Source organism: Sceloporus occidentalis, unplaced genomic scaffold (genome assembly GCF_023333645.1).
Source record: "Sceloporus occidentalis isolate IW3139 unplaced genomic scaffold, rSceOcc1.0.p SCAF_3, whole genome shotgun sequence".
NCBI lineage: Eukaryota > Metazoa > Chordata > Lepidosauria > Squamata > Phrynosomatidae > Sceloporus > Sceloporus occidentalis.
In genome coordinates, this window is record NW_028316983.1 from 188,951,592 (window position 1) to 188,976,914 (window position 25,323).

At 40.4% G+C, this 25,323-nt stretch overlaps 1 protein-coding gene across 1 annotated transcript in view; it reads left to right on the top strand.

Annotated features, from left to right (window-relative positions):
* Positions 1-24,742, top strand: part of LOC149317249 (CDK5 and ABL1 enzyme substrate 1-like) — a 40,254-nt gene extending 15,512 nt beyond the window's left edge. The window contains exons 4-9 of the mRNA XM_089517167.1: positions 5,445-5,547; positions 5,981-6,137; positions 7,340-7,443; positions 17,433-17,539; positions 22,538-22,745; positions 23,154-24,742. Coding sequence (XP_089373293.1) covers positions 5,445-5,547; positions 5,981-6,137; positions 7,340-7,443; positions 17,433-17,539; positions 22,538-22,745; positions 23,154-23,294 — 820 coding nt within the window. The 3' untranslated portion in view covers positions 23,295-24,742. The remainder of the gene's footprint in view (positions 1-5,444; positions 5,548-5,980; positions 6,138-7,339; positions 7,444-17,432; positions 17,540-22,537; positions 22,746-23,153) is intronic.
* The last annotated feature ends 581 nt before the right edge of the window (positions 24,743-25,323 follow it).

Below are 25,323 nucleotides of genomic sequence, written 5' to 3' on the forward strand. Positions count from 1 at the left end.
TTCAAACTGGAATTGACTGGCAGATACCATACAAAGCTAAATTTTGGTAGATGCCTTGCTGAAGCCATTATAATAAAAGGAGAGTTATTTGGGTCAAAAACATCTATTGGCCATATCCGTACATTAAATGCATCTTTGTGTTTAACAAAACATGCAGGTTTTGAAAAATGGCTATAGTGTAATTTGAGGTAGGGCTCATAATTTTCAAGAATGAAGTAAGTGTAGAGGACAAATTTGAAATCTCTTTTCTGAAGCTAGCATTTGCTTTTTGGGGTGGGGGATGGGGAATCCTACATCAGCAGCAGGATTTTCCATAAAGCAAATAGTGGCTTCAGAGGAGGTTTTCCTCAAGACTAAAGTTTTAGATAGACTAAAATTATACTTCTATACCGGACATGATCACAATAATTACTAGATCCTCATTGTGTTCCTTAGTTTGTGTATCCACCTTCGTGAGCTAGAGAGCATTTTCAGATTAGAGTAGCCCCACCTTATCTGTGGGGAATAAATTCCAAGACCTCCCACGGATGTCTGAAACTGCTAATAGCACTGAACCCTATATATGTAATGTTTTCAGACCATGATAGACCACAGGTTACTGAAACTGTGGAGAGCAAAACTATAGGTAAGGGAGGGGCTACATTATATTCTCAGACTGTGGCTGAGTGCAGTTGATTGATACCACAGAAATTGAAACCATAGATAAAGATGAACTACTGTAATCGTCTTTATCTTCTACTATAAGCAGAAGCATTTTCATCGCACACTGGATTGTATTGCCAGATAATGTTGAATTTTCAGGCTTCTGTTCTTATAGCAAGCTGTGGCTTTTCTTTTTTGTTTTTAGGTTTTAAAAAATCTGGTTAATATTTAATTATCTTGTAAATTATTCACATACTGAAATGTTCAACTGTTGTTATCACTTAAAGAGCCAGTGCCCAGTAAAATTCCTTCATTGATTTTTATAGCTGTGTATCTGTATTCAGATAATCCAATAAATGTTCTGCTTATTGAAACAACAGGGCTGTATATCCTTCTCCTTAAGGAAAATTCTCCTGATTGTGTATTTTATTTTCTATATTGCAGTAAAGGGCCTCTATTGAGCTGTAACTCTACATTAATTTTATTTGTAAAACATTTAACAGAACGACAACTAGGGAAGTCCCTGTTCGAAGAAACACAAAATGTAATAACTTCTTCAAGTAAAATTCAACATTTAATACTCTTTTTGAAGAGCATGTTAGTGTCATACTATGAGAAAACATGTTTGTTTGCTTTAAAACATCTACAGGCCACACCAGCTTACATCAGAACCGCAGTGCTATGGAGAAATTGCTAATATGTTTCAATAGCAGATTGATTTTATACACCACCACCATCTGCTATGATCTGTGGAGGGATTTATAGCTAACAATAGCTAATAGCCACTTATGAAAAAAAAAGTTTTGGTTTTTGGAATATTTCAGATTTCAGAAATTCAGATGATGCAGACTCACTCTATAATACTATAACTTGCACTGTGAAATCAAAAGTTTTTATTAGTGGATGTAATGATAATGATGAAATCACAGGTTTGGAGAAAATAATTTTATCCAAAGTAAAATTTAGACATATGCCACAAAGTGTCTTGGGTCTCTTTCAGACCTGAGACTCCTGGCCTGATCTCAGGGATAGTTGAAAGGATCTTTATCCCTTAATTGTCATCTATGTAGAAAGTAGTTTTCATGTTGTGGTATGCATGTGTGAGGGTGTATGTGGTTGTACACACACATGATGCAGAAAGAGAGAATGGGGGCTCTTAAGTGTAAGTATAAGGAATTGTGGCTTGGCAGATGTTGGTATGCTAGTTAGGGCTGATGGGAGTTGTAGTTTAACAATATGTGAAGTGCCATAGTCCCCTTCTCTTGCTCTGGAGGTATGTCTGAATCACTGTCTTGTTATGTATCTCCTGCGTGATCTGGAAGTTGACCTCTATTCCTCCCTACCCCCTTTTGAAATTGTACTTCTAGTGAACTAATACGAAGTTAGCAAATCTTGCCCTTTGCTATCAAAAATAAAAGACTAGGGTTGATTGCTTCTGGAAACTGCATACTTTCACACTGCTTTCAGAAGTGCTCTGTGAGCAGTATATAAATGGTCTTTTTCAAGTATTTCCAAAGAAATACTTTTTTCACTTATCCTAAAGAAAATATTGGGTAATCGGTTTTTCCCAATTCTTCCAGAAAAGGGAAGGTGTTTTTTTTTTTTTGGGGGGGGGGCAAGTATTGTACATAATACCATTTTAATTTGTTTAAAATATTTGTTTTTGTCTGTTAAGAAAATTGGACATGGGAGGAGACTGAAACTTGGGGCCATTACAGTATTTACAACTACTCAGGTGACAATGTCATAAAAGGGCTAACTTGCAGGCTTAGTACTATGTGAACTATGTCATAAAATGCCCCATCTACCTGGATGAGGGTTAATCACAGTTACAGCTCTGTACAGAGTTAATTATAAATAAATACCATAAATAAATAAATGCTAAATAAATTATGGCAAGGAAGAAGAAATCTGATTGTAAAGGAGGAGGGATAAAACATAACAGTGAAGCAGCTGTCAGAACCTCAGTAAGTGAAATGATGTTAAAGCCTTTTTATGATAAATATTGAGGATGAGCTGTTGTTTCACAGTGGTCATTCCTAGAAAGGAAAGCAAGTATTTATTTCTTTGTTAAAAGAAAGAAAGAAAGAAAGAAAGAAAGAAAGAAAGAAAGAAAGAAATGAAAATGAAAACCTTAATAAGAACATTGCAATAGCTGTCCCCTGCAATCCACTGAAACAAAAATTAAGCACAATATATGAATTCTTTTTGATCTCTGTGCACAAACTAATTGCTATATGTTTTCAAATCATTTCTGACTTGTGGCAACCATAAGGCAGCCCTATAATGGGGTTTTCTTGGCATGATTTGTTCACAGAGGGTTTGCCCTTGCCTTCCTCTGAGGCTGAGAGCATGTGATTTGCCCAAGGTCTCCAAGAGCCCTAGTCCAACACTCAACACAATGCTAAGCAAACTGATGCTCACCCTTTACAGGCTTATTTTAAGTAGAATATAAATGTCAAACTGTGTAAGCAGCAATTGCTGTGTTTGGAATAAGCCAATTTGTAACTTTACTACTGAATCAATTTGTTTTCTAGAGGCCAGTTTTTGGAAAACAGATTTGGGAATAAACTAGTGTTTTTAGATGGGATGTTGTCCAGTCTCCTAGTTTCTGTCTCTTACGTTTGTAGAAGTTGACTGAACTTAATAATGCCACTTCTTTTTGCAAGCTTTACGTGTTTAAAACATACACCTTTTTAGAAGCATCAATGGACTGTTACATGGAAGTCATACAATGAATGTACAGTGGGTAACGTTTACGTTTAAACCTAAACTCCTTGCTTTCAAGGTTCTTGTAAAGAAAACATGATAGATTAGCATTTCTCCACTTGTTTGTTTTTAAAGTAGGTAAATAAAATAACAGTGAATTACCATGGCAGATGAAAACGAGCTTCACTGGGGCAAACTGCACATTATGCTTTAGCCACATGTAACAAATCTCCACTTTGCATCAGAGAGAGGAAGGAAGCTACCCTTGGCTATAGTGAGGAGAAAAGACCCAACCACTCTCATTAGTGCAATTGCTTTAGACTTGTAAAGATTGAAACTTGTTGATCATAAAAGTATTCAGGCATAAGTGTCACTGAGAAACAATGGGGGAAGAGGTAAGCATCCCCTACCTCTCATACCAGTTCAAATGGCCTGCTAAGGCACTTTGTAAGATTGGCCCTTATTACATGTGTGGGTGAAGTTTAACATAAATTGACCTTTATTAATCCTATTTCAAGATTAAGGGGGTTCAAAATCAACATATTGAATTTAACTGATTTAAAATTATTCTCTCTTAATTACACAGTCTCTGTAAATTTGTGCTACCATGAAGACCATGATCCTCATTTATTCCAGTAAAAGGGGAATATCCACATGCACAAATGAATATTTAATTAGTGTTGATTGATGTTGTGCAAATGAAAAAAACTAGAAAACCTATATATGCATTAGTGTTTCTATACTCAAAATATTTGAATCATATTATGCTTATAGGTACACAGTTTTTGTTTACAAAGGTTTTTCTTCTATCTTAAAGAATAATGTTTCATTTAGAGAGCATTAAAAAAACACTCATACTTTCCGTCCAACTTAAATTATTTAAGTAATGGTGCAAAATTTGTAAAGAGATTATTTCAGTTGTGTAGACTTATTAACTCTGTTAATAAATAAATTTTACCTAAATAATGTGTAAATACTGCTTCATAGTTTTCACTTCCTGAGGTACAAATGTAAACACTTTCTTTATCACAAGAGTCCATGTGACCAAGCGTAAGGTAGGAATTCCACATGCAAAAATCCACTGTGGCTCCCCTGGCACTACCCCCCAGGAATCGTCATTACACCATGACAGCATAACCATTTTGTTGCTGTGGGAGGAGGAGGATTGGATAAGCGCCTGAGGCTAGCCAGACACAGATTGAGGACACATTTCATCAAGGTCCTTCTGAAGTCTCAGTTTATGATGTCATCAGACTGTGCCAGATGTTTCTTTGATCCCCTCAGCTCTCCACCAGGAATTAGGGTCCATGGAGGCTATCAGTGGATGCAAAGCGGGGGGGAGGTCCAGTCTCCACAACAACCAAAAAAACAAATATGTATGAAAGGATAAACTGGGCTTACACTTGCATTATGTCACTAGCAGGATGCCAGTCTATTTTTATCTACATATATGATAAGATCTACAAGATCCAGTGGTGGACTTTGGTATCTAATGCCATTGGAACAAGGACTTCCTTTCCCTTTTCTTCCTGCTATAGCCCTTTGTTATACTCAGAGCCTGATCCAGAGGGTTGACAGTGTTCCAGAATAGATTTTTACAGTGCAGGAGTGAAGAAGAATTGCTAATTCTATCAGAAACAGTAAAATTGAGTGGAAGTATAATATTAGATTCTGGTCCTAGATAGAAATAGATTAACTATAATTAGAAGTTCTCAACTTTCTTTTCCTACATTTTGTATTATTGCAGAAGTAAAACATGTTCAAAAAGAATTATTTCTCATGAACTTACTTGGAATGAAATATTAGAAAGAAGTCTTGTTAATTAAATCATTATTGTTGTGTGCCTTCCAAGTTGTTTCTGACTTAGGGCAGCCCTAAGGTCTTTCTCTGGAGCCCAGAGAGTATCAGTTCCCAGAGTCACAGTCCAATGTTCAAACCACACCACCGTACTGGCTCTCTTAATTAAATAATAGTCTTAACTATTTGGAAAAGAAAATAATTTCCTGTATAACTAACTTTGTATTATTTATTTACACTTGAAAGAGCACATAGTTCTATGCATATCCTACTAATTGCTGATTTCTGCTCCTCAGAGATGTGAAAACAGAAGGTGGGAGGCAGTGTCATTCTGCTGCAGGAGTTTGCTTGAAAGACATAGTTGGCCTTGAAGGTGTGGAGTTAGGAGCTAATGGGAAGGTAAGATTACTTATCAAAAGTTCATAAAATATTATACTCCTAAGATAAAGTTCACATTAGATCTTCATCCAAAGGAAATTGAAACCTCTGTGAGTATATTCTCTGCTTCATTTAGAAAACAATGCCATCCAAACATCTAATACAACTTCAGCGCATTCAATTCATAAAGCACATATTTAAGACTACCATCTTTTATTCATTTAACTATGCATAAGCCTGATGAAACTCAATGGAATTTGCTTCTGAGTGGACACATAGATAATAATAATAGGATTTATTTATATACCGCCCAATCATTGGGAATCCGAGCGGTTTACAACGGGATAATAGACGTAATAGATAAAGTGAACATTTTCTATAAATGGACTGTTTGTTGATTTTTGCATGTTGGTATTAAGCTTGTGTGTCTCTTTTACCCTTTCTTTCTACCTAGACTGTTTCTTATACCCAGTTTCTTTTTCCAACCAATGCCTTGGGAGCACGGAGAAACACCATAGACTCTACTTCATCCTTCTCACAGTTTCGCAATGCAAGCCATCGTAGCCTATCGTTGGGAAGGGCTAACAGCACCCAAGGGAGCATTGATACAGGTAGCATTTTGGAATATCTGAAGTCTTGATTGGCCATTTGCAGAGTAGCATGGCAGTGCTTTCTAAAGACAACAAACACTGCACTGTGCTCCATTCTCCCAAAATTAGGTAAGAGATAATGAAGTAATTGCTGATATTCATAATACTGAGGTTTTGCATGAGCAGGTGCATCCTGGAACTGTTACAAGTCTGTCTACCAATAACAAGCAATTACTGTACTGTGATCATTGTATGACATGTGGTGTGTCTTAGACCACAGGGGCTGTAGCCTAGAGTATGGAAGGGAGGCTCAAGCCTATATGATTAATCAGGTCTGGTAAGGCTTCCCATTTTGCCTGCATTGCGCTGTGGCCCTACCCGCTACTTGAATGCACTTTGTGTTCCTTCCTGGAGTGAATGGGGCTTTTGAGGTTGAGAAAGCTTCCCTACCCCTGTTTTTACATAGTCAAGTGCAGCTGTTTCTACATCAGACCTTTTACAGCTTGAGTCTTCCTTATCTGGAATTTCAAAATCCAAAATATTCCAAAACCCAAAATATTCTGATGTGTCAATGTAATGTGTCAAACACACTTTGTAGTGTGTCAAAATCACTTTGTTTCATGCACAAAATTATTAAAAATATTGTATAAAATTACCATCAGGCTATGTGTATATGAAACATAAATTAATTTTGTGTTTAGACTTGGGTCCCATCTTCAAGATATGTACCCATATGCAAATAGATATTCCAAAATCTGAAATCCCAAACACCTCTGATCCCAGGCATTTCAGATAAAGGAAACTCAACCTGTATTAACATGGTTCTATATCCTTCAAGTTCATAAGTCCACAATCTCCTTCAAGTCCACTTATAATACACAGAATGTGAAAAAAAATGTTTTTTCACTGTAGAAGCTTGATTACTTCATTTGGATTAGAAGTCTTTCTTCATCTCATCTTCTAGCTAATTTTCTTAATTTAATAGATTTCTTGTTATTTTGTTTTCACTGTGTTAAATCATCTTGCCTAGGCCTTATTGGTTATTGGAGCCCACTTCAACAGTCAGATCCCAGCCCATCCTCACAATTTAACCACAGGTTTCAGATGCAAATAATATAGGGAAGAATAGTGTTATGCTTAATTTGATTATAAGATTGTGTTCTGTTATTTTTATGTCTCTTGCATGACTTTATGCAATTGCTTGCTTTCATTGATCTTCACAGGCAGTGATTTGGGAGATTATATTGAATACAACCCTAATCTTTTAGATGATCCTCAGTGGCCATGTGGAAAGCACAAGCGGGTTTTGATATTCCCTTCATATATGGTGAGTCAGGTTTGATAATAACAACAAAAGGGCTGGTCTTGATTATAACTTTGAAGTTTATATTTGATCCTACTTAAACAGTGGGCTAAAATTAATTCTAGTCTTACTTAATCTAGAATTCAAAAACATAGCCGTGTTAGTCTGGAAAATCAGTATGCAAAGGGATCTTGCAGGATCTTTGAGACTAACTGAAAGAAAGGACTTGGTAGCATGAGCTTTCATAGACGCGAGCCAACTTCCTCAGATGTGTGAGGTGAAGTGGGCTCAAGTCTGCAAAAGCTCATGCTACCATCTTCTTTCTTTCAGTTAGTATCAAAGGTGTTCCAAGATACCTTTGCATACTTAGTCTAATCTAGTCTTACTTAGAGTAGACCTGTTGAAATGAATTATACTTCATCAGAACCAATCTAAATCCAATTCATTTCTGTGGGCTGACTTTAGAGTTAGGGTTAGTGCTTTTATCCTAGTGCTTTTCTGGCTGCTGTGAGTAATGAATTGGAATCATGGAGCTGTTCTACTATAGTCTCTGGTGAAGTGGAGCCCACTTAAGAGCCATACTTGGAGAAAGGTGTTCGGAACAACAAAGTGCAGGAAGATAAAGTGGGAAAAGGTTCACACAAATTTTCCTTTTATTGTCAGATCCCATCCCTATTTTGTTCTTGCGCATGGCAAATATACGAATAAAAATGCCGCTCCCACACTTCATTTGACTTTTAAAACTACTGTACACAGTAGCAGAGAGAAGTTTCTAGTACTGAATGGTATACAGCTTTAATTACTGCATTTCACAAGTGGGCAGAGCTGAGACTAGCCCTTGTGACAGCATGGAACATTTTGTTCTCTGCATGTTGAGCTCCAATTTGTAATTAAACTTTCACTAGTTGGCAGGCTTTTGTCATTCGAGTTTGGCAAGCCCAGCCTTGTAGAAATTACTTTCTCTTATAAGTGTGGACAGAACTTCAGTGAGTGAGAGGAGGGAACACGTGGGATGACCTAAAGAAGTTATGGTGTAAATCACCTTTCGACCAACATATTCAAAAACTGGCAGAGATTGGTTTTTTTGTTACAACCTTTCAAATAGACTCATGTTGGCAAACTGGGGATATAATTTAACAAACAGTGACTTCAGAATTTGGCAGAAGACAAAAGAGGTCACAGACTTTTAAACTGGGGTTGGGCTTGTTTTTCCTCAATAAAATCTGTGATTTTGGTTTGTTAATCCTTAACGGCACTGGGCACTTACAACTTTTTGCCAGAACATGGTTTGGCATGGAATTAGCATAACGCTTTCACCACAGTGCAAAAAAATGTGTTTTACGGTGGAACTGTTTGCCTCCTGTAAGAAAAAACCATAAATGCAAACCAGACTTGCCTCATAATATCTGAAGCTCTAACAATTCGACTGCATAATTCAACCAGTTAATTATCTCCTTTGCCTGGTACCTTATATTGAGCCAAGCCATTAGTCAGTAGTAAAACCACAGCCAAGCCAATAGTAAAACTTCCAGTGACTTCAGTGACTTCAACCACTATTCAAGTAGCATCTTTTAATTTTCTTCTCTCAAGGATATTCACAAAAATTATATTTAAGCCAAATTCACTTCCAGAAAAATTCTTGGAAACAACATTCCATTCATGGGTAAGACCACAGACAAATGGGAATCAAAAATACTGGCGCATTTTAACATAAAGCTTTTATTGCCAACAACAAAGCTGAGGCTTTTCAGAGTTTTAGAATGGGGAAGAACTGCATACAAAAATTGGAAGACCACCAAACTGATTCTGTAGGGAAGGGGTATAGGCTAGATGGAGACCCCAGGAGCCTAGATTCATCCCCAAGTTCTTAGGTTTTCCACCTCATATATAAAAAGTTCTTTTAAGGATTCCTCCAGGCTGACCAAAAGCCTTGGGATTTGGTAATAGCTACAGCTGTAGTTAGCATTATTTTCCCCACCAATTGTCTGTACAATGTTTTTCCTGTCTCCATATTTTTCTTGTGAAATTCCAGCATTAGCAGGAACTTTTTAAACTCATTGTGGGGCGTGTTTTTGTTTTGTTTTGTTTTTTGTCATGGGAGTTTCCAGTACAGGCCATTTTAAAGTTACACATCTGTATTCACTGTTTCAGTGCCTTCTTCTATCATCTTGGAGGTATCACTGACTTTCATTCCCTTATTATGTTTCTGGTTGCTAGACTGAACATTTATTTTCCTTTCTTTTTTCTTCTTCTTTTTTCTATAGCATTATTGTGCTAAAGGGATATAACATTTTAATACTATGACAGGAACATTAAAAAAATATGCACAGCAGGGAATGTGGATATTGGGTGACAAGGATGGGGGTAGGTTTTGAGTTTATGGAAGGGGATAGAGGGAAACTGCAGCTACATCACAGCTTAATAACATTTCAAGTTGGGAAAGAAGAGTAGTTGAAAAGAAATATGCAGATCAGTTGTGACACTAAACATACCGGTAGCTATGATTAGCAACAAACTATGTACAAAGCTCCTGTAAATTTTGGACATAACTAGAGGTGGAAGCAGAAAATACCATTACTAGCCATGAAATCTTGAAGTAGTCCTAACATTTACTGGCACTATTGGGTACTTTGGAAGTTTTCAGTTGATTTTGTGCATAACGTATATTTTGTGTTCAACCAGCAGCCTGTTTAGAAAATACATTGCTAGACACAAAATCAATGGAGAACTTACTCAAATTGTTGCACTTCTTTATATTTAACCTTAAGTGAAGAAAAATAAGGATTTCACTTAATATAGCATGGCATCAACCCTGTTAGCAAACAATGGATACAGTTGAGTTAACATCTGTTTTTATGTTCAGGCAGCAACACATTTGGGAAGATTGGTTGTTCTCTGTGTTTTTAACACACCTCCACAGAAGACAGAATGAAACAGAACAGGGCCTGTTTCTAATACAGTGGGCCCTTGGTATCTGCTGAGATTTGGTTCCAGGATCCCCCATGGATACCAAAATCCACAGATGCTTAAGTCTCATTAAATATAATGGTATAGTAAAAGGATATCCCTTATAGAAAATTGCAAAATCATGGTTTACCTTTTGGAATTTATATATTTTTAAAATATTTTCAAGTTGTGGATGGTTGAATCCACAGATAAAGAGAGTCCATGGATACTGAAGGCCGACTGTAAACATTCCTCTCAAACTAAAGAGTATGTTCTGTAATGAGTCACTGCAAGACCTCTGCTCCAGAAAATGTAGGATCAATAGAATTGTTTTGAAAAATATATTCAGTTTCCATTTCCCCATTTTCTGAAATGCACAAGTAATTGGTAGAGACAGAATGATGATCTGTAGACTGTTTCAGTGCTATTCCCCTTCTTGATGACACTGTGATTCTTCTATCTAGAATAACATAAGGGAATATAAATGAGTAATACTTATTTATTGGGAGCAGTTTTAAAACAGGTTGGTCATCATTTCATTAACAAATGGCACTCTTCTGCTTTTCCTGTGGAGACACTAAATGTTTCTTTATTCCTGTGGTACAGCACAGTATAAATTATTCAGGTTGACTTTTATAGTGATCTTCGTCTTCTGGTGGTGGTGGTAAAAGGAATCCCCAAGACTGTGTTCAAAATTCTGTCATATACCTTAGGCACAAAAACTATTCATTATTTCCATCAGATACAATGGGTGGACAGCTGGTCAGAGGAACACGAGAGCAGATATATTCCAACACTGGTGAATTATATTACCTGAAAACTACACTTCTATACTTAACTGTTTGCTGTTCACCTGCAGTGATTACTATTTGCCCTTGATGAACACAGAGTTTCAAACTAAAGATGCAATCACAGTGGAGCCTTGGTATCGCGGACTTGCCAGCTGTGGATTTGAGCATCCTTAGAGAGTAAGCACGCATTGTCCCCTATGGTGGTGCGTGCACGTGGCCGTGCCACAATTAGGGACAGCCTCGTTGTCCCAGTGGTGGTGCTTGCACACAGCCATGCTACCATTAAGAACAATGGCGGTGCAACTGTGCCCATGCACTGCCAACAGAACAGATCCCCTGCAGAGTTCCCACTGTATATTGCTAAGTAGTATGCATGCTTCACAGAACTGAACTGTGTTACACTAGCTACATATACACCATTCCCTTACTCAGTTTTAAAGGGCTATAATTAGACCTTTAAAAAATTACTTTTTGGGATAACAAATCCCAGAATCTTCTAGGCGCATAGCTGTGGGTATGCTGAGAGGGGAATTCTGACAGTTGTAATCCAATAAAGTATCTCTGGTGACTACTAATGCTACTAGTGCAAAGTTTATGAAGTACTTAATGAGCTGGTTTTAGAGGGAAGCAGTTTTCTCAGTTCTCATGGAAATCAGCTGGACTTGAGTTAATTACTAGTACAGTGCACCCACATCATACGCGGGCGTGCTATACGCGGCTTCCAGCATACTCTGGAAGCCGCATCAGAAAGGCTTCTCCCATGCCCCGGAAGAAACAATGGGGCGCGCACCCATGGCACGCCACGTACACACCACGGAAATGAGCCCCATTGTTGCTAATGGGGTTGAGTTTACGCAGTATTTCCCTTATGCCACGGAGGCCGGAACGGATCCCCCGCATAAGGGAAGGGCCAACTGTAACTAACCTTAAACAGGGATTTCAGTGAGACTTGAGCACAACTAGCAAAGCCAGTCAGCTTGTTCGGAAGGGACATAGTTCAATGGTAACGCATATACTGTGCATGCAGAAGACCCTAGATTCAGTCTCCATCATCTTCAAGTTAGCTTGGAAAAGTCCCCTGGCTGAAATGTAGAGAGCTGCTGCCAGCATGTGAACACTAGGAGTTGGCAACTCTAGCTCTCCAAATGTTTTTGACCTACAGCTCCCATCAGCCCTAGACAGCATAACCAATAATGAAGGATTATAGGACATGCAATTTTAAAAATCTGGAAGACTACAGCTGTCCACCCTTTGTGTAGACAACACTAAGCTACATTGACTAATGGTGTGATCCAACGTTAAGTCAGCTATGTTCCATTAACCTCATCTGGGTTTTGGCATATGCAGTTTGTTTATTTCCTCTTACTTCTGCAGTCCTAGGGCAACTGACCGAGCACAAAGCAACTTCCTGTGTTAACACTAATTAGATGTTGTCACAGCTCCTGAATTTGCACAGGCCCTAGGATAGTGACTGGGGCAGATATTATGCCAAACTCTGGGATGGGCTCTGGGTATCATTCGCCAGATGCCATTCATGGCATTTCATTTGTGATCTTCATTTTGGATTGGTGAAGCACAAACTGAAATGGAAGAGTCAATGTCTGCCCTGGTAAGGATACCAAGAGAGGTATTTGCCGCCAGATTCCACACACAGTACTGGGTTTGATGCATTATAAGCCATATTTGCCCCCACATTTGGCTAGTGGGGTGGGGTGAACAGCAGTTCAGACCCAGGAAAATCTACATTGGTGAAGCTTACAATATGCAGTGGAAAATGTGTTTGTACAGCAGTTACCATTCTTTGAGACGTTTAGTGGTTTGAACTGCATATTTCATCTTTTTCCAGCTTGGAAATAATTGTAGGAATGAAATTCTGCTGCTTGGTTTTGTTCCAGTTTGTTTCCAGTGTTGTTGTTGCTGGAAAACTTCAAGAGTGATTTAGAATGGCATAGATAATCAAACATGTCTCCAGGGTAACTGTTCTTTCTAGTGGGCCATGGTAAATACTCAGACTGGCCTATCTGGTGCTACAGGAGACCTCCTCATGCTTTGTTGTCCATTGCACCAAAGAGGATGACAGGTCATGACTTTGTTTGTTGTGTCTGGCTGAACAGTTGACTGTCAGCCAGGATAAATAGCTCCCAGTTGCAGTGGACTGATGCCAGCTCTCCTCCAAGTTTAAGCGCTAACTACATATTTCATGTCCTCTAAAGTAAACAGTCTGCCATGTTAATCTATTCAGCTGATTTTAGAGACTTAATGGTGGGCCGGACAGTGGGCTAATGTCTTCCATACTCACAGCTGGGATAAAAGGATAAAAGTATACTTCGGAACTCTTTTCTTTGCCTAAAACCTAGGCATAGAATGGGGTTTTCTATCAAGTGACCAATTCTAGCTAAACAATTATTCAGAATTAACAAGTGATATTTAGTCAGCCCTCGATATTTGCAGGGGATCTGTTCCGTCCGCCCCCCCCTTGCAAATACCAAAATCCACAGATGCTCAAGCCTGCATTGTCCCCAATGGTACGCAGCCGCGCTGCCATTGAAGAAAACAGAACCTAATGGTGGCGCTGCCATGTGCACACACCACGACGTGACAACGAGGGCTATCCTAATAGCAGTACGACCATGGGCACACACCACCATTGGGAACAGCACGGGCTTCCTGTCCATGGATTCTCAGATCCATGGATGGCAAGTCTGCAAATACCGAGGGCTGACTATATTAGATGAAATAGGATGTTCTGGGAGAAAAGGTGGAATACTTAGTTGTCAGAATCCAGAATCCAACATTGCATTGTATACATCTGATAAAAAACAAAACTTGCTCTTTTCTTTCCCTTTACAACAACTCTCTATGCTTTCTGAAAATCTGCTCTGGAGTGTTTGCCAGATCTCCAGGGCAGATTTCAGCAACAAAATTTCATAGCAGATTCCTCCTTCTAATTCCCCTGACAATTCTTTCAGTGGAAAAACATCGTTGTATCCTACAGAGAGAGAGAGAGAGAGAATATCATGGGTCAACTTTCAAGATCCCACTCCACTTGTTTGTAGATATTGAAGAGAGTATAATGCCCTTCCTGAATTGTTCCCAGGACAGTTAATAAGTTGTTTTGAAGTGTTTATGGATTTCCCAATAGCATTTCCATTACAATTTGATGTAGTTTCTCTCTCTCTCTCTCTCTCTCTCTCTCTCTCCCTCTCCCTCTCCCTCTCCCTCTCTCTGTCCCTCTCCCCCTCCCTCTTCATTCCTCTCTTCCTCCTTCTCTCTCAATCTTTGAACTTATTTAAAGGAATGCTGGATATATAATAACAATAGATTTGTTGCCTTTAAACAAGCAAGGGGCTGAAGAGGACACTGTTATGTTTTCTAAAAACACATACTAGTTGTTAGTAGCTTTGTGCCTTTAGAAAAAACAAAACTCTTGGACTTTGAGAGTACATAGAACAAGTGAGCAGAACTCAGAACAAACATTTATTGTCCCACAAAGTATTACGTCACCTTGTGTTCCTGCTACCCAAAAGTCTAATGTGTACTTCAAGCAAACCAGTTTAAATAGTTTCATACAAGAGATTACGTAATGTTTCACAGTTCTGACTGATAGAAAAGAAAACACCTGAAGATGCAAAAAAGTGGCCCAGAGCACAGAATGCATAGTGACTTAGTAGTTTTAGAAACCTGCATACCAAAGGTTACAAAGAGCACAAAAGTTAGTTCATGGAGTTATCTGACAGATTTGCTGAAGGTAAAGCATATTTTGCACATTAATAATACTTAGATTTGTTGTTTTCGTTTTTAAAAGAAGAAGCCACCCAGTTTAAAACACTTGATTTATCACCAATGATATGCAGACCATGTTGGAAAATGAAGACTTTTCTCAGAAGATATTGTAGGTTCTCATAACCAAGAACAGACCCTCTGATAGACACAAACCGAGCAACCACACTTTGTTGGTCTCAATATTTTCTTTTAATGCTTGTTGTTGTTGTTTATGTTAACTTTATTATTTACACAAATAAAAAGGTTAACAAAGCACAACAATAAAAGTAACAAAAATAAACATTGGTTTTCCAATTTAAAAAGTATTTTACATTTCCTACCCACCCACTCCTTTCCCTCTCCCAATCCCTCTCTTTTAAAAAAAATAAATATCAATTTTGAAACAGATCACTCTTCACAAGGATATTTTTAGCTGTTTTAACCAAGACATGCACAGTTGCTACACACTACAAAAAAAATCTGCGTTTTTTTCAAGAAAGATTTGACCAAGTTATCTGAAGTTGGCTGGCCTTGCCTTGCCTTGCCTTGCCTTGCCTTGCGAGGATTGGCTGTTATCTGGCATCTCTGATGTTTGTAGTCTTGTAACTCAGTTTATTCCATTATTCTTAAGCCTTCCATGTTATGGAGTATAACGCCAACCCAAACTTTTTTTGTTTTTTAGTGAAATGTGAAAAAGGGTAACTTTAATAAATGTAGGTAGCTTAAGAAAGAAAAATACAGAAGAATATATTTCCAACTTCTTTGGCTCTACATTAGCCATTAGTTTTTAAGTTGTAACTCAACATTTTAGAATGTTATTAAGCTATGACCTAATATTTATGCTTGTACTGTATTTGAGATATGGTAGACAGTGTTCTTTTCCCAAGTGATTTGGGAATGTTATTATTATACAGGCTACACTTTATGGCAAAAGATAAATTCTTTTTCAAAAGGATGCTTTTGTGATCCTGGCCATTCAAGATCTGGAATCAGCGGGGGGGGGGGGGAGTTGGGGGGTTTAGAAACAGGTGCATAGCATAATGGTTTGAGTGTTGGACAATGACTCTGGAGACCAGGGTTCAATTCCAGCTCAGCCATGAAACTCACTGGGTGGCCTTGGGCAAGTCACACTCTCTCAGCCCCAGAGGAAGGCAAGTGCCTCTGAACTGTACCAAGAATACCCCATGATAGGTTCACCTTAGAGTCTTGAAATGACTTGAAGGCATACAACTACCAACAACAATAATAAGGAAATCAACTTTGAAGCTGTCTCTTACAACTGGAATAATGATTACTAAAGAAATACAGTATAAGAAAAGCAGCGCAAGTTAGGACTACCACCCCCTAAAGGATCATTCATCAGGTCAAAACGATATTAGGCACTCTGTTTAAGAGCTAATGGAGTGGGAGAGCACCTGAAGGCATCCTGGTTGTTTCCTGGCATGTCAATAACCCAGCATGCTCTTATGGCAACCCCAGAATCTGTTTTGCATTCTACAGCTAACGTCGATACAAAATGTATCTGAAAAGGTTTCAGCAACTCCATCCTCCTCTCATTTCTAACAGCATTGTGGCAGGGATTACATAGTATTAGCGATGTCATTAATGCACCTGGTCCTTTCCCACTTAGACACATTTTAGCACCACCTGCCACCAAGGTCTTTTGCTAGCTGCACACAAGAAAAAAACATTCAGTCTGTACAGAAGGGAATAAATGGGCATAAAGAGATTAGATGTTATGAATGGCCTCACTCATGAACTAGTAGGTGAACACATCAGTCTGTCATGATTTCTCTCTCACCTCAGCTACAGTATTAAGTTAGCACAGCATAGTTGAAAAGAAAGAATTATCAGCAATAAGCCTCTTCTAAATAAGATAAGAAGAAAGTGGCCGGAGCATGAACCTACTGCTATCCCTTTCATTTTACGATCTTTTGGCCCTGCTAATTAGAAATAAAATAAAATAAAAACTAGATTGTGTGTGTACGCATGCATGCATGCCGGATGAGAATAACACCACAAATCTGCTGAGGAGGCGAACTCTGATCCACAAAACCTTAATGCAGTGTATTATATATTTTGATAATACTTTTATGGAATTTGATTTAATAATCATTCAACCATACAGATTTTACTGAGACTGTAAGCAAGTAATTGATTGAAAATATTTATCTAATTTCCATAGAAATGAACTTTAAAGACACTGGGATTGCAGTAAAGCCAAGCATGGTTTGTCAATATGTCTTTCTAAAACAAGTTAGTGTAGTGCTGCCAATGTCATTATATTAATATGATAGTACACAGCATTCTCTTTTAAAATGCCATAAAATTCCTGTTGGTTTTACTGACTGAACTTATGCTGCTATCCCCTCTGGGAGAGATGTCAAAATAACTCTATTCCTGGTAGCAGTTGCCAAGGTGTACTTTAGGTCATTTTGATAATACTACCATTTCTGTAGTATGAAAGGGATAGCCCAAAAAATTCACCTTGATATTTTTCTTAATCTGTTACAGACAACTGTCATTGATTATGTGAAGCCATCAGACCTGAAGAAAGATATGAATGAGACTTTCAAGGAAAAGTTCCCTCACATCAAGTTGACACTTAGTAAAATAAGAAGGTAAAAGTGCTGTGGAATTGCCCTGCAGTATATTTAGTGCCAGACGATAACTGTTCTGTATTAACAATCACTTAGTCTTGATTTTGACACTATTGTCACGATCATAACTCACTCCCTCAACCTACTTTACCAGACATCAACTGCAGTCCTGGTGGCGCAATGGTTAAATGCCTGTACTGCAGCCATTCACTCAAAACCACAAGGTTGCGAGTTCAAGACCAGCAAAAGGGCCCAAGCTCGACTCAGGCTTGCATCCTTCTGAGGTCGCTAAAATGAGTACCCAGATTGTACCCTGTTGGAGGACTCTAGGTGTGACCTGGCTTGCATTACCGAGACCTGGCTGGGGCCTGAAGGAGACGCTGTGTGGGCTCAGGCCCTGCCTGCTGGGTACTCGGTGAAGGACCAGCGCAGGTTAGGTGGGCGGGGGGGGGGGGGGGAGTGGCCTTGGTACATAGGAACACCGTGCCCCTCTCCAGGAACCATATCCGACAGACTTCCTATATCGAGTGTATTTACCTGACACTAAAGGCTAGGGACAGTCTAGGGATTCTGTTAGTGTATCGGCCACCCCGTGCATTAGCGGACTCCCTTAACGAGCTGACACAGCTGGTCGCTGAGCTGATGCTGGAGACGCCCAGGCTTCTTGTCCTGGGCGACTTCAACATCTCCCTCACAGCCAGCCATGTTCCATCCGGTGCGGCTCGGGAATTCATGGAGACCATGGCGGCCATGGGCCTGTCCCAGCTGATACAGGGTCCTACGCATTGTGCGGGTAATACTCTTGATTTGGTCTTCTGTTCGGAGGCGGAGAATCCGTGGGCGGAAATAGTTAATGTTTCCCCCCTGTCATGGACGGATCATTTCCTGGTAGAGGTGAAACTCAAGGCCTCTACCCAGATCCCCCCCGGGGGTGGTGGACCTGTTAGGATGGTCCACCCTCGAAGGCTGATGGAACCTGAGAGGTTCCAAGAAGCCTTAGAGGGGCTCACGGTTGGAAATGACGGCGACTCTGTTGATGCCCTCACTGGTATTTGGAATACCGGTCTTTCTAGGGCTATACACAGGATCGCTCCCAAGCGCCCTCTCAGACCCGCTTCCAAGCGCAAGCCCTGGTATACGGAAGATCTCCGGGCTAGGAAGCGAGTTCTGCGATGGCTAGAGTACCGTTGGCGCAAACACCTCCGCTTACACGACAAGACTCTCCTAGACCAACTATTAAAGGACTACGGAGAGGCAATACGAGCAACAAAGAATTCGTTCTATGGTGCTCGTATTGCGTCCGCTGAGTCGCGCCCGGCAGAGTTGTTCAGGGTGGTCAGGGAGCTAACTCAGCTCCCTCCCACCCTGAACCAGATCCTCGAACCTTCTAAGGCCTGCTGTGACTTGTTTAACGACTTCTTTGCGGATAAAACTTCTCGTATAAGCGAAAGTCTGAACGCCGACATTAGTGCAGAACCTAGGGTAGAAGTGTCCAGAGCCTCCGTGGACTATGTTAAACTGGATCAGTTTGAGTTGGTGAGTACCGAGGATGTGGACAAGATCCTCGGAAGTGTTCGGAAGACAACCTGTTCTCTTGATCCCTGTCCCTCGTGGTTAGCGGCCCAGGGGGGACCGGCGGTAACATCATTGTTACGCCGGATAATTAATTCATCTTTGAGGGATGGGCAATTTCCATCGGATCTCAAATTGGCCATTGTAAGACCGATCCTAAAAAAGCCCTCCCTCGACCCCCTGGTTCATAATAATTATCGGCCTGTTTCGCTGCTACCATTTTTGGGAAAGGTGATCGAGAGGGTGGTTGCTATCCAGCTTCAGGCGGTCTTGGATGAAACGGATTATCTGGACCCATTTCAAACTGGCTTCCGGGCGGGCTACGGGGTTGAGACGGCCATGGTCGCCTTGGTCGATGATCTCCGTCTGGGCATTGACAGGGGAAGCGTGTCCCTGTTGGTGCTCTTGGACATCTCAGCGGCTTTCGATACCATAGACCATGGTATCCTTCTGGGACGCCTGGCAGAGGTGGGAGTCGGGGGCACTGCGCTCCAGTGGTTCCGCTCCTACCTCACTGGGAGGTTCCAGATGGTGCAGCTGGGAAACGTGTGCTCCGATGAGAGACCCCTCAAAACCGGGGTCCCTCAAGGAGCCATTCTGTCTCCCATGCTATTTAACATTTACATGAAACCGCTGGGAGAGATCATCCGGAGACATGGGGCGCGGGGTTATCAGTACGCTGATGACACCCAAATCATTTTCTCTATGTCTCCGACTGATGCAGTGACTGGGGATGGCGTCTCTCCTCTCGTGGCCTGTCTGGAGTCAGTAATGGGCTGGATGAGGGAAAACCGACTCAAGCTGAATCCAGAGAAAACGGAGGTACTAGTAATAGGTTCTCCTGGTCCAGGAATGGCGGTGGTTCCACCTGTCCTGAACGGGGTCACGCTCCCTGTGAAGGACTCCGTGCGCAGTCTGGGGGTGCTGCTTGATTCGTCGCTTCACCTGACGGCTCAGGTGAATGCGACGGTCAAGAGCACCTGTTATCAGCTTCGGCTGATTCGCCAGCTGCGCCCATAACTGGCCCAGAGGAACCTAGAAACTGTTGTACACGCTCTGGTAACTTCGAGATTGGATTTCTGCAACGCACTCTACATGGGGCAACCCTTATACCAAACTCGGAAGCTTCAAATGGTGCAGAACATGGCGGCCCGGCTGGTCACTGGTGCTCCCAGGACCAGCCACATAACACCGGTTTTAAGAGGTCTCCATTGGCTGCCCATCCGTTTCCGAGCTCAATATAAGGCGTTGGTAATTACCTATAAAGCCCTAAATGGCTTGGGCCCAGGATACCTAAAGGACCGCCTCTCCCCGTACATTCCGCCTTGCACCCTCAGAACGTCCGGGCAGCAGCTACTGAAGGTGCCTGGGGCTAGGTTAGCCTCCACTTCGCGGAGGACGTTTTCTATAGCTGCCCCAGCCCTTTGGAATGCGCTGCCCATAGAGCTCCGCTCGTCTACCACCCTGGCCCAATTTAGGAAGGACCTGAAAACCTTCCTATTCCAACAGGCATTCCCCGAATAAATATCCTGCGGGCCTCCCTCCTCTTTCGTGGCCAAGAGGTTGGGCCATGGGGCTTTTTACTGTTGGGTTTGAGTTTTTGTAATTCTGTATTTTGTGTATTTTTATTGTATTTTTTATTGAATTGTGCCCTGAATGTCTGTTTTTATGCTGTAAGCCGCCCTGATCGAAGGAAGGGCGGCATATAAATAAAATTTTTAATTTTAATTAATTAATTGTTGGGGGCAAATTAGCTTACTTGCTAATTAGCTTACTTGCTGTTCACCGCTATGATCTTTGGAATAGCGGTATATAAATAAAACAAATTATTATTAATTATTATGGGGAAAAGGAGGACCATTCTGCTGACCATAATGGTTGAATGATGTTTCTGTCGAGTTTTGGGGGTTAGACCAGGAAAAGTTACTTGGGTGCGTTACAGACCGCCCTAAAGCGGGTGGTCTGCCGCCGCCGCCATTAGCTGCAGCGGGAAGCCCCAGCGACCAGACCGCGAGGCTTCCAGCCGCAGCAAAAAAGGAGCGCCGAAATGGCACTCCTTTTTGGCCCCCGGAAGTGGTGCCACGAAGCGCGAGGCGCGCACTCACGGCGTCACTTCCGGTGCACCACATCTGGACGCTGTGCATCCAAGACGTAAAAATGGCAGCGCCCATGTGGATGGGCACTGCCATTTAGGACGCGCTCCGCGCGTGTTGGGAACAGGGTCAGTTAGAAGGGGCAACCCTTCCTAACCCTAGCACGCCCCTTCCTAACCCTAGGATGCGCGGAGTGCGTCCTAAATGGCAGTCTGTAACCCGCTATTGTTAAGTATAAGCCAATACAGGATTCTGGCCCTCCTTTTTACAAAGTCTCTTTATGCCTGCCCAACACTTTTCTGCCTCATCCACAGTCTAGCTGTAAGTTTTATTAGCAGCACTGACATTAGGAGGATGCTCAGGGAGGGCTGGAAGAATCCACACTTTTGGTGTTGGATTGCAGCAGCATGTTTGTAGTAAACAGTGCAGTCAAGCTGGAGCTGGGAAAGAGGGGAGTTCTACTTTAGCTGGTAGAACTGTAGTGTGCCTGCCTACAACAGGCAAAATAAAGAGCAGATAGTTCCAGAATCCCTTGCTGAGCATGCTTGACCAGCAGCATAAGAGAAAAGGGGTGGGCAAATGAGCCTTCTTCACCAGCACATTAAAAAGCATAGATCTGTAAGTTTAGACCCCAAAATGGAAATCATAAGGAAAGTGAAGGATGGTGAAAGAAGTAATCTCTAGATGTATTTTGAAAGAAGCTTTCAAATGATCTCTAGAAGATTAAAAATGTTTCTGTTTAGACAAGGCTTACCTGAGTTGTTTCATTTCACATGTGCATAATGTTAGTTTTGATTAAAAAGTTTACTGAAACATGTTGAGCTGCTCTTCCTTTACCTTTCCTCTGAGTCACTTTCACTAGCAGAACCTGAAAAGGCAGTAACAAAGGGGGTCTCCAGTTATTGATGGACTGTAACTTCCATCAGATCTACACAGCATATTCAGTAATCAGACATGATGGGAGTTGTAGTACAAAAAAATCTGATTACCTTTCCAAATTCCTGTTGTAGATGACAGAAATTGTAGGATAAGGAGGGGAAAGTAGAACACCTATTGTTAGACAAGAACTTTTCCTGGCAAAAAGTCACTTTGGCACTCATTGGTCTAGCACAATGGGAGGTGGGGATAGCAGAAATGTAAAGTTAATTATACACAAAGCTATGAGTTTAAATATGGACATTTGAATGTTGAGAAATAGAGGGAGCAAATAATTACACTCAGAGTAACATAATAACAGCATGGATATTTCAGCTCATTAGTATGTGCATTGTCTGTTTTTTAAAGATTGGCTGCATTAAAGGCATTAGTATTATAATCTCTGGTTTTCTTTGACACTGTATTTGTCCCCTTTCAGCCTGAAGCGAGAGATGCGCAAACTAGCCCAGGAAGAGTGTGGTTTTGAGGAGCCCACTGTGGCCATGGCCTTTGTCTATTTTGAGAAGCTTGCTCTCAAGGGAAAACTCAATAAGCAGAACAGAAAGCTATGTGCTGGGGCCTGTGTCCTACTAGCTGCCAAAATTGGCAGTGACCTCAAAAAGCATGAAGTCAAACATCTTATAGATGTAAGTATACCTAAACTTCCATCTTTGGCAGTAAAAGGTAAAGATGAAGGAAGACAGTTTGGGCAATGGCTCTGATGAGAAGAATTGCTAAACTGTCATATATTTATTACATTGTGAAAAACTTGTGGTTGCCCAGATGTTGGATTCCAGTTCTTATCAATGTCGGGCTGCTGTGAAATATAGGAGAAGTGACAGTTTTAACACATCTGAAGGTCAAAGATTCCCTATCTCTGCATTGTATCATATAATAGGTTTTCCTTGAAAAGCTATTGAAGAGGAGACTTACCTACTAACCTGTAAATAAGACTGGAAAATGTTATTTCATATACTGATACACAACTAGCATCCAAATGCAGTATGCTCTTTTTCTTTTTTAATTTTCATTTGTCTTGTCTTAATATGTTACAGAAACTGGAAGAGAAATTTCGGTTGAACAGGCGAGAACTGATTGCCTATGAATTTCCAGTGTTAGTGGCTTTGGAATTTGCTCTCCATCTACCTGAACATGAAGTCATGCCACATTATAGACGTTTGGTTCAAAATTCCTAGCACTGGTTACCCTTCCAAGAAGGGGGAGGGGTTTAAAAACATATTTTCCATTGAGCTCAAAAGAGCAGACGTTACTACTGGAAATGCAAAAATGGGGAACACATGCCTCAAGACTTATTGTCCTCTATTCAGTGCAGCTTTTTGAAAAGATACTAGGAATAAAGCAGTAAATTCCTTTTTAAGACTCTCAGGCTTCAGGAACTGTTTTAACTACTCGGTGCAGATAGCGAATGAGTTGCATGTGAGTGAGCATTGGCTGGATTCATACCACATGGACCAAATAAGAACTTTGTGAGTTGTGCTTACTTTTCCTGCAACAATGAGGATCTACAGCAGCCTTCGTTTCACATTCTTTTTAACTGCTCCATTCATTATTTGAAACTTTGTCAGCTTTTCAACAAGTGGGTGGTTTCCAGCTTACAGAACAATCCTTCAAGCACTGGCAGGTTGTGGTGGATTTCTTCACTGTGTCAATGATGTGCCAATCTATTTTTGTATCTGTTATTGAAAGTGCACTTTTCCTGATAGATGGGTGGATTGTTCATTTGTGAAACAGTGAACCAGGTGGCAGCCTTGCATCATTACTACAGTACTGTTTACTAAAGACGGGGGGCAACACTTTGGGACCATCTGGAAAAAACAAAACTACTGAAAGGGAGGAGTATGGTTTCGTTTAAGTAACTTCGCGTGGTATTTTATAATCCCTTGATGCTTTGATTTCTTCCTCTCTGTATAACGTCTTTTATTTTTCTAAAGATTACACTACTAAATACATGACATACACATACAAAATGACTCCATTTACAACTAATCTTATGATTTCACTTTTCTACATGATGCCATTCATATGCTGATATGTGAGGGAGATGTCATTTGGCAATCGTCTCCCTTTCAGCCACACACTAACCTCTGCAGTGTTTCCTCTGTGGAGATGGTTAGACTTGCACTCTGTAGTGTTTGTATTTTGTGCTCTATGTTAGAGTGCATTCTGAGGCACATTGATAGTGCTGTATGTTTAAACAGTGTTTTCTATAACCAGTCAAACCGAGGAGCAGAATTGGCAGCCTGGGGCTCTGACACCAGGAACACATCCCAGCTTGGGTAATTCTTCTTGTTGTTGCATTATTGTTGTTTTTAAAATAAAATAAGCTGTACAACATTAAATTTGAAAAATTAGGGCACTAAAAATGCTAATTTTTCACACTTCTCAGATGTTTTACTATTCTGGAATCTTGTAGTACCTTAACTGTGTTTGTAAATTACCATATCCAGGCTGGAAAAGCTCAAAATCCAAACAGAACCCTCTCTGTGTATTCTGTTTTCTAAATACTGTATGTGTGTATAATTATTATGTATCAAACTATATGAGAAGATAATGACAGCTGGATGTGCTTGGTAATATGCTAGAGGACATGCATCAAAGAATTAAACAACTATTTTTATATATAGTTAATGTACATGTCCCAATTTTTCCAGTACTGATTCACTTGACACAGTCCATGACTGGCACAACAATGTCAATAAAGTCAAGTAGTTTACTGTTTTAAAGTGTAATACAAATTAATTGACCACCAGTAGTGTCAACCACCAACATTCACGGTTCTCCTTCCCCCTCTGTACCAGTCAATAGTGACATATTTGTAATGACAGAAGCTGTAGCTATTCTTTCCCTGTTTCCCATTTCAAATACGTTTCCCCCAGAATTTCATCTCTTCCTTGAAACTAAGCATCAGTTACTAATGCTATATACAGTTCATTCCTCTTGGCTAACTCTCTTGGCTTCTTAGCCATGTATCTTCCAATATACTACCCAAGAGATTACAGCCAATGTGAAATGTTCTGTAGTATCTATCAGTAAATCAAATATATATTATCTTTTTTATTTGTATAACACACTAAAAACATAGTGAATCTTTAGTGAAAGCAAGAGAAGTGTTAAAAGTTGATTTATACATATTCAACCATAGCCCAAGAAATGCATGTTCTGTATTGCTTCAAGACTGGAAAGTGTCCTGCAGCGTCCAGTTTA